The following is a 10,803-nucleotide window of genomic DNA, read 5'->3' as shown; positions in this document are numbered from 1 at the left end:
GCTGTACATGTCAGTGTGTGGTTAGACAGACAGAACCTCACCCAGAGATCTGTACATGTCAGTGTGTGGTTAGACAGACAGAACCTCACCCATAGAGCTGTGCATGTCAGTTCAGTGTGTGGTTAGATAGACAGAACCTCACCCAGAGAGCTGTGCATGTCAGTGTGTGGTTAGACAGACAGAACCTCACCCAGAGAGCTGTACATGTCAGTGTGTGGTTAGACAGACAGAACCTCACCCAGAGAGCTGTACATGTCAGTGTGTGGTTAGACAGACAGAACCTCACCCAGAGAGCTGTACATGTCAGTGTGTGGTTAGACAGACAGAACCTCACCCAGAGAGCTGTACATGTCAGTGTGTGGTTAGACAGACAGAACCTCACCCAGAGAGCTGTACATGTCAGTGTGTGGTTAAATAGAATCTCACCCAGAGAGCTGTACATGTCAGTGTGTGGTTAGACAGACAGAACCTCACCCAGAGAGCTGTACATGTCAGTGTGTGGTTAGACAGACAGAACCTCACCCAGGGAGCTGTACATGTCAGTGTGTGGTTAGATAGACATAATCTCACCCAGAGAGATGTACATGTCAGTGTGTGGTTAGATAGACATAATCTCACCCAGAGAGCTGTACATGTCAGTGTGTGGTTAGATAGACATAATCTCACCCAGAGAGATGTACATGTTAGTTCAGTATGTGGTTAGACAGACAGAACCTCACCCAGAGAGCTGTACATGTCAGTGTGTGGTTAGACATTACCTCACCCAGAGAGCTGTACATGTCAGTGTGTGGTTAGACAGACAGAACCTCACCCAGAGAGCTGTACATGTCAGTGTGTGGTTAGACAGACAGAACCTCACCAAGAGAGCTAAAACATGTCAGTGTGTGTTTAGACAGACATAATCTCTCACAGAGAGCTGTACATGTCAGTGTGTGGTTAGACAGACAGAACCTCACCCAGAGAGCTGTACATGTCAGTGTGTGGTTAGACAGACAGAACCTCACCCAGAGAGCTGTACATGGCAGTGTGTGGTTAGATAGACGTAACCTCACACAGAGAGCTGTACATGTCAGTGTGTGGTTAAACAGAACCTCACCCAGAGAGCTGTACATGTCAGTGTGTGGTTAGACAGAACCTCACCCAGAGAGCTGTACATGTCAGTGTGTGGTGAGACAGCCAGAAACTCACCCAGAGAACTGTACATGTCAGTGTGTGGTTAGACAGACAGAACCTCACCCAGAGAGCTGTACATGTCAGTGTGTGGTTAAACAGAACCTCACACAGAGAGCTGTACATGTCAGTGTGTGGTTAGACAGACAGAACCTCACCCAGAGAGCTGTACATGTCAGTGTGTGGTTTGACAGACAGAACCTCACCCAGAGAGCTGTACATGTCAGTGTGTGGTTAGATAGACATAACCTCACCCAGAGAGCTGTACAAGTCAGTGTGTGGTTAAACATAACCTCACCCAGAGAGCTGTACATGTCATGTCAGTGTGTGGTTAGACAGACAACTCATACAGATCACTTTGAACCAATATCACACCCTTCATTATGACATTTCCCAGCATGCTCTATTGCTTTGTTTCAATATCTATGTTTGTGCATTTACATTGATTCATTGAATAATCTTATGCTACACAAAGATAGATACAATTCATTTTTATAATCTAATCCAATCTTTTAGTTGAATTTTTTGCACCAGTTACTGAAATGTTACTTCCATTTTAAATGCCTTAGGTTTAAATAGTCTCCTCATCACTTGACTTCGTCTCTAACAACACCCGTGCCAATATATCCTCCAAACATTGGTTTCTCGGGCATTATCACTTAAGAAGGCCTATGTTGTTGTTGTTTTGGTCCTGTATGATGGTGATGAATACAGATTTCCCCCTTAGAGCTTAATAATTGGTAACACTTTATTTCAATAGTGCCAAATAGATGGTTTGTAGATGTTTAGTAGGTGTTCAACTAATTGTCAATATTTCAACTAACTATCCACTAACCCTAACCTTAACCCTGCTATCTCTAACCCTAAACCTAGCCATAACTGGAGCAAGCTGTTGTATATCAGTTGCATTTGGTAGTTTGAGGATCTGTAGATCATCTTGATGGGACTATCCAAATAAAGTGTAACCTAATAAGGTTTATTCAGTTCAATTCATGTCCTTTGTGACCTCCAGTACTATTGATAAATAATGTATATTTTAAGTGAAAAAAAATCTTATGAAAGACAGCATTATGATTTCAAAACAGTTTTCATTAAGGTTAGAACAACCTCATCTCAAAAATCTCCTGTCAGCAACTTTTTTCTTTGACTTCCCCTAAATGACACAGGATGAGAGTGGGCACTGACAGGGGCAGGTTTTGGAAGGGGAACTCTATGGTCTATATAAACACATGGGCGACATTCACTTGACATCTGTTGGCGTGACTCTTCCTCCAACTGCATCTCTACCTGAGATTTTGAAGGTGAGTAGGAATTCTCTTCTTAATATTTTGTGGGTCGGTTTCCTGGACACAGATTAAGTCTAGTTCTGGACAAAAAATATATGTCAAAGGAAATTCCCCATTAAGCATGCTTTTTAGTCAAGGACTATGCTTATTCGTTGTCAGGGAAACGGGCCCTATTTTGTGACTGAAATGTGCTTGTAAATCTAATTTGCGACCAAAGATGCATGGCTGGATATATCAATATTTGCCATTCACGATATTGACATGCTGTGTTCAAGCTCTCCATTTCCTTAACAGTTCCTTAACACTTTACATAAAGTTTTATGTTACAAAGGATGTATAAAGGATTCATAAAGAGCTTATAAATGATTAAGCCTTTTTTAACGATCTAACAATGTTTAATAAATATAGCAAACAGTTAAAGCACATTTATTTATTTCCTGAATACTGAGCCTATGCCACTCTGGCTGGCAATAATAACATTATAATCAGTATCACTGCAGGCTGGATTGGAACGAAGACACGGAACTTCACATGTTCCGTTCACACTGTGTTAAGTGCTGGTTTTCTTAAACCGATACTACAGTATCAGAAGATTACGTGCACCTGCATGCTAAAATAAACTTGATTGCAACGAAAAACCCACATGAATAAACCAGTGATTTAGCTGATCTTATGTTGATACCAGACAGCTGCAACGTTCCTTGTCTATGCTCTCTATTCCCGCCTCCAATGAAATATCAACCTATCAGAAGCATCGAAAACCGTAAGGCTGATGAACGTCAAATACTTATTATAAGAATATAGGAGTAGTAGGACTATACTTTATTCAAACATTTCATCTTAAATGGCAAAATAATATATGTGTTCCATTTGAAATAACTTTATTAGCCTATATTTTCATTTGAGAAAAATTGTAGATTATATAACTCATCACTATTACTTGATTTAGTTACACATTTCAAATGTTTAAAGTGCAGGCATATTTCCCCCCGTCTTAATAAGAAACTACTGTACTTTTTAAAGACAAACTGTAATTAATGGATTAGATAACTTGGAAATGACATGTGGGGTAAATTACCACAGTAAATGTACCATGGTAAATGAGGAAAAACATTATTTGAGTTGTATGGAACAATTGTCAAATAGATAAATCGCCCTTAGCCTGTTAAAAAATAGGATTCATTTGTTCTGATGATAGTACTCACCAGAGGACTAAATAGTCTTGAAAAATGTTGCCATTTTTGTGAGTTGCCCACAACACGCTCATCCAACATATCACTACTTTACTCAACAATTATCAACATTTTTCTCTCTAAATTATAGATCTAACTTCATTGGAATATATATAGAACTTAATTTTTATTTTTTAACAATTTGATCAACTTACCACAAAATCATTCTGTTGAAATATCTCAAAAACATGTTGTTGTTATTGAGCAAGAGCAGTTGCAGCCAGGGAAGGTGTTGAGTAAATAATATGGTGACATCTGACACCGAAATAAGTTGGTGGTCTTAATTTTAGGGGGGGGGACTGTCCTCCCACTACAACTTGTGAAAATTTACAGTTTATTAGGCTACAGATGAAATAAATGATGATCTTGCTGTTGTGTCCATAATAATCTCATCATGTAGGCTTTACCCGCACTGTATCTACAAGCTGTTGACTAGAACACACGTGCCAAGGCCAGAGTGGGCACATTTGCTATATAAGGCAACATTTTTCATGACAAAACCAACAGTAGAGTTGAAAATGTGATAAATGGGAATTTAAGCCCTCAAGTAATTTTTTTTTGTACACTACATCAGCATGCTAAGTCTTTTATCTGCAACACGTCAATTTGATGGAAATATACCATGTGGGAAATTGCGCATATGGATTTTATGCGGATTTTAGAATATTCCTATGAAAATCTGTTACCAATTGGATGGAAACCTAGCTGTTGATAACAATCAAATCAGTGATGTATCATGTTAGCTCATGAATATTGATGTGCTTGTACCAGTGGTTCCAGATTATTGTCCATCCTGAAATATTTCAATGTGTTTTGACAAATTCTTGTGTATATATATATATATTGTTTTTTCCATGACTTATGCCATGTTAATATGATATCTAAATATGAGAGTGACTAACACAATCAATGGGGGCCCCCTAGAGGTCAGGTACTCTGGGCACAGCCTGGTCGGTAATTTGGCCAGGATAACTACAAATTTACCTAGCAGTAGACTAATATACCAATCTAAAACATTTTAACTGACATGGGTTAATTGATGCACTACCAAGTTTTGAAATTGCACCTTGTGAATTCTGCTATTCTAACTCTCAACAGTAAAGTTCCTGTGAGTAAGCACTTCACTGTTAGTCTACACCTGTTGTTTACGAAGCATGGGACGAATAAAATTCGATTTGATTTGTAGTTGAGATCCCGACTGATTTTCGATTTGTTAATTTCGAAAACATTTCAGAGGTCCTGGGTGCGGCCCTGGTTGCAATATGTTATGCAGTTATCATAGATACAAGCATTTTCTGCTTGTAAATACAGTACATATCTCCTTGACCACTTTTTTTATCTACAGAACAGCGAAAACGGTTGACCCCTGCTTTCAACATGTCTTCCTCTGCACACTGTTCCGGGTCCAAGTTCCTTGGGCGCCTGAAAAGCCCCATCTGTAGCTCCAATGCTGAGCAAGATGACCACCAACTTCCCAAGTTTGAGCACTTTGGGGAGGCTGTGGAAATTCCCCATGGCCCCTCCAGTGATGGTACAAGATAAATAGAATAAGTGTTGGGAGTATGTGTTTGTGTGTGCGTGCGTGTGTGCAAGTGTGCGAGAGAGAAAAAAAAGAGAGAGAACTAGGTTCATTCTCTGTAGTCAGTAAGTAAGTAATTCATCATACACAAAAAAATGTGCATCACCATTTCTTACCCCAGTCCTTGGCAAACTATGATAAATGAGATCAACACACATTACACAGCAAATTCTTCAGTGTTAAAAAAAAGAGTAATTAACACTAAGAGTGTTAAATCAACACTGATACCAGAGTCTGTGGATCCATACTGACACCGAAAAGTGTTAAATTAAGAAACTGCTTAGTGTAAAGTCTTATTCAAATATTTCCCAGAGTGCCTTGCCTTCCGAGTAAACTGTAGAGTTACCACCCATGACAGCATTTTTTATTTTTTATTTAACCTTTATTTAGCTAGGCAAGTCAGTTAAGAACAAATTCTTATTTACAATGACAGCCTACTCCCACCCAACCCTAACCTGGATGACGCTGGGCCAATTGTGCGCCGCCCTATGGGATTCCCAATCATGGCCAGTTGTGATACAGCCTGGAATCAAACCAGGGTCTGTAGTGATGCCTCTAGCACTGAGATGCAGCACCACTCGGGAGGCAGATAGATGTTTAGTGACAGATGGATGGTTGTTGCATTCATCCACCAAGTGAGATCCTAAGCAAATATTTTACGATAACTATATATATATATATATAAGCAATACAATACCATTATGTATTTCAAAAGGCTTTATTTTGAGCGCCTAGTTTTATCCTAATACAGGGCCCTGAAACTCATAACCATGCACATCATTATCATATTTGCCAGCATGCTCTATTGCAGGTAGACATTTTTAATTGTTTGTTTCAGAATCTATGTTTGTGCATGATTGATTGATTAATTCATTAATCTTATGCTACTGAAATATAAATTACAAACATTTTCTAAAGTAATCCAATATGTTACTTGGAATTATTGCACCCATTACTGAAATGGTTGTTCCATTTTAGATGGTTTAGGTAGTCTTTTAAAAATGTCTTGTCAATTCTTCATGTCATTCTGAATACTGGTTGCGGATGATACACATTTGAAGAGTTGGATAACCACACACTGTCTGAATTCCAGTAGGAATTACACATAACCTTATACATTAGCATAATGTGACTTGCATATCTGATATGGCCAGTAAACTAGTGATGTTACGTTTGATACTGGCGCTCCGGAGCATGCGTCGAAATCGCAAAACAGTTACCTTAGAAGCAGTTTGCCGATGCCTGTATCATTTTAGCAGAAAAATGTGATCAATGACGTCTGAAGCTTTGTTTTGTCGAACAACCACCTGACATGGCTACAGTGAGCATGCGCTACGGCGCCACTAGCCTACACTGTGTTGATGAAACCATCTAGTAATGAACGTATTTTTGACACAATTGGCTGGAAAGCCTCAATGCTTCAAGAAGCTTTGTTTCCCCATCACTACTGTAAACCATGAGTTTCAGATTTAGATTTGTTCCTAAAGGGGTACAAACACTTGTCACTGTAGTGGTACACTGTAAAGTCATCCTTTGTACCACCTTTAGTTAAAACTGCATTATTGTATCCCAGTCCATACCTCAGGCCACACCAGGCCTGCAAGTAGGTTTTCAAAATTAGTTTTTGAAGGATTTGGGATTTTCTGTTTCCAGGAAACTTCCAACCAGGGTTTCTGGAAAACCTGGGAGTTTTGGGAAAGTTACCAGAATTTTGCAACCCTTCCTGAAAGTCACATTATGCTGGCTAGCAAAGTGATGTATAAGCAACAGTTAGATCTTTTTATTCACCTACAACCTACATTTAGAATGAGTGCCAGATTTAGGAACATTGTGTGGAGGCTGCCTAAAACATTTAAACTGCAACAAACATTTCTGTAACGAGTGCAAAGAAAATCAAATTAATCGTTATGATTACTTTAGAAAACTGTATGCTATTTATCTTTAGCATAAGATTAATCAATTAATCAATGAACATGCACAAATGTAGATATTAAAACAAACAATAAAAAAAAAATCTACCTGCAATAGAGGATGCTGGGAAATTATTGATGACTTCCCAAACTCAGTCCTAGGGAGCCCAAGGGGTGCACGTTTAGTTATTTGCCTTAGCACTACCCAGCTGATTCAAATAATGAATCATCATCATCATCATGCTTTGATTATTTGAATCATGTGTGGTGCTGAGGCAAAAACCAAAACGTGCACCCCTTGAGGTCCCTAGGACCGAGTTTGGGAAATGCTGCCATAGCGTTTGCGCAAGGTAGTCTTTTTGTCTTCTACCGAAACTAATACCAAACCAATCAGGTGGTTGTTCGACAAAACAAAGCTGTGGACTTCATTAATCATATGCTTCTGATAAAGTGACAGACGGCACACTGCTTCGAAGTAAACTGCTTAGCGATTTTGACACTTGCCTCTGAGCTTCGGTATCAAACGTAACATCAATAGCTTTATTAGGGTAAAACTAAGCCCTCAAAAAGGTGCTAAGTAGAACCATACAGGGTTCTTCGATTTGTCCCCATCGGGTGACCCTTTTTGTGCTGGATTGAATACGTTGTAGAGGGTTCTATCTAGAACTTCAAAGAACCCCCCGTAGATGGTTCTACCTTGAACCCTCTATGAAGGGTTCTACCAATAACCATTTTATCATGTAAAGGTTCTTCCTAATACCGTCTTCCTCAATCACCTAAACTGGAACAACCATCTCAGTAACGGGTGAAATACATCCAATTACTACCAGATTGGATTACTTTAGAAAACTGTATGTAATTTATTTTTGTGTAGCATAAAATGTATCAGCCAATCAACGTGTATGCAATAACACTTTATAGTAAAACAAACAATTTTGAAAATATTCCTGCAAATGAGCATGCTGGTTAATATCATATATGGTTCAATGTAGAATCCTTCTGGCCTTCCAAAGAACCCTTCCTTCCAAAAACTTTTCTTAGGATGTTAAAGGGTCTTGGTAGAACCCTATCCCTCCGCAAAGAACCCTTTTAGAACCCTTTCTTCTACGTGTAGGACATAAATTGGATGGATGCAACAATCATGTCTCTGTCACTAACAAATACAGTCATGGGTGTTAAATCTACAATTTACGTGAAAAGCAAGGCTGTCTGGAAAATGTTTGAATAAGGCTTTACACTAAGCAGTGTATTAATTTAACACTGTTCTGGTGTCTATACGTCCACAGACTCAACTGTTTCAGTTTTGATTGAACACTCAGTGTTAATTTCTTCTTTTTTTACCACTGGAGAATTTGCTGTATAGGCCCACAGGTTTGTGGTGTGCCAACTCTGCTCGGCCGAGGTGGTCCCATTTTGACTTCACACTCAGACCTGACACCCTGAAAAGCACCCTTTTTACCCAACAAATTTAATCCAAAAAATTTAACATTTGTTACCTGGTTATTTAAACATCATTATTTAGCTTGTAATCTCCTTATTTGCAGCCACCCTGGAATGTGTGAGAGTGGACATGATGCAAAATGAGAACAAGAGCGACCACCACTGTCACTTGTACGAAGGCAAAAACAACATTCTCATCGTCCGTAGGGCTCAAGAGTTTCAGATGACCCTCCAGTTCAACCAGCCCGTAAATCCCAGTGACAAATTCCAGATTGAGTTTTACATTGGTAAGAAGATTTTACATATTTCCACCAATGTACTGTAAATTCCTTTTAGCTGGATAAAATGAAATTACATGCATTGCTTGACTTCACTGACGGTGATATATGAAAAACAGTATTCACCATTTGGTAATAGTTTTAATGGGAGGGGTTGGTGTGATAGAGGCGAAGTTGCATCTCAATACTAAAATTCTTCCTCTCCTAGTCTCCTCTCTGTCATTTGTGTTTAGCCTCTGTAGCCAATCAGAAACACTAATTAATAAAAGTGCCAAGTTGAAAGAAAAACAGATTATTGACATATTCCCATCTAAACAGCTGTAACATCTGTTGATAGTAACCTTGGGGTGCCTCCCGATTCTCCAGACTTCTCCCCAAGTGTGCACTTGCACTTGCACACTTCCCATCATGAATTTAGGGAGTTTCCGCTATTGTTGAATCCATGAAAGAGAGTGTGCAAGTGCACACTTCGGAAGAAGGGTGTAGAATAGGGATGTGTCCAGGGTCTCTTTCACACATTATACTGAATGCTTACATCATACTCACAGGGGAATTGATCAAAAGAGTTGCCGCTCTATGTGCTCGATTCAATCCATATTGCGGAAGTTAGCGTGATTGAAATGTAATGGTAATTTCTGATTGAGATGGCAACGTTTACTGTGAATGCAGTCTACACAAATGCAGGAACATTGCCTTTAAATTTAAATCATATTATACCACGGATCATCCGCGATACGGATTGTATCGAGCCCTAGGCCCTTTAGTTTCAGCTACAAAACTGCAATATGTCAACTAAGTACAAACAAAAAGAGAACGACAGCAAAATTACTGCTTAAGAAGTATGACACCATTTTTTTAAATCTTCAAACGACTTACTTTTCACTTATGCCTTGAAAAGGCTTTTATGCTCAATATATTTTTTATCTCCCCGAATGTGGTGTTATCCTCTTACATCTGCTGTGAAATTCTTAGTTTACTGTGTTCAAAAGGTTTTGAGAATAGGGCATAAAAAAACTAAGCAGAGAGCACAATATTACACAAAATATCCTTTAGCCTATATCTATTGTATTTGAGAGAGTGGGTGCGTGGTAATTGTGAGGCACTTCTAAAATAATGGTGCAAATGGACATGCATCATCCTTGTTGAAATTATGAAAGTGTTCTGAAGATACAGTATGTGAATTGAAATATGTGCAGCTACAACAGCGTACTACTAGTACCCCAGTAATCCATCTGCAGTTAATGGTTTGCAGTCGTGTAAAGTAACTAAGTAAAAAATACTTTGAAGTACTACTTAAGTACTTTTTTTTTCGAGTAGCGGTTCTTTACTATTTATATTTTTGACATCTTTTTACTTTTACTCCACTACATTCCTAAAGAAAATAAGTACTTTTTACTCCATATATTTTCCCTGACAGCCAAAATTACTCGTTACATTTCGAATGCTCAGGCGGGACAGAAATATGATCAATTTCACACACCTATCAATGTAACTTGTTGTCATCCCTACTGCCTCGAATCTGATGGACTCACTAAACACAAATACTGCATTTGTACATGATGTGTGAGAGCTGGAGGTGTGCCCCTAGTTGTCCATAGATTTTTTTTTAACTAGAAAATCCTGACTTCTAGTTTGTTTAATGGAAGGAATTTGATGTAAAGCATTTATTTTTACCCAAGTATGACAATTTAGTACTTTTTCCACTACTGATGGTTTGTTGCATTCCATATCACCTTTATTGCAGTCGCGCTGCACAGACTACCGCCAACAGTATCTTCTGTAATGTTGTGATATTGAGCAGACCTTGACTTGTGTTGGTTGATGTGTTGTTAACGCAACAGTTTTTTTGGTAGCACTTTATTTTACAGTACAGAAAATTACCAGGTATTTATCAAATAAATGTCATGG

The 10,803-nt window shown here is 38.7% G+C and overlaps 1 protein-coding gene across 1 annotated transcript in view; it reads left to right on the top strand.

Annotated features, from left to right (window-relative positions):
* Positions 1-2,407: 2,407 nt before the first annotated feature.
* The window catches only part of LOC106578576 (coagulation factor XIII A chain-like), a 32,579-nt gene continuing 24,183 nt past the window's right edge, over positions 2,408-10,803 (top strand). The window contains exons 1-3 of the mRNA XM_045702160.1: positions 2,408-2,471; positions 5,034-5,219; positions 8,722-8,904. Coding sequence (XP_045558116.1) covers positions 5,066-5,219; positions 8,722-8,904 — 337 coding nt within the window. The 5' untranslated portion in view covers positions 2,408-2,471; positions 5,034-5,065. The remainder of the gene's footprint in view (positions 2,472-5,033; positions 5,220-8,721; positions 8,905-10,803) is intronic.

The sequence above is a fragment of the Salmo salar genome, chromosome ssa19, assembly GCF_905237065.1.
Source record: "Salmo salar chromosome ssa19, Ssal_v3.1, whole genome shotgun sequence".
Lineage (NCBI taxonomy): Eukaryota > Metazoa > Chordata > Actinopteri > Salmoniformes > Salmonidae > Salmo > Salmo salar.
Note: the sequence above shows the minus strand (reverse complement) of the source record. Positions and strands in the feature narration are given on the sequence as shown.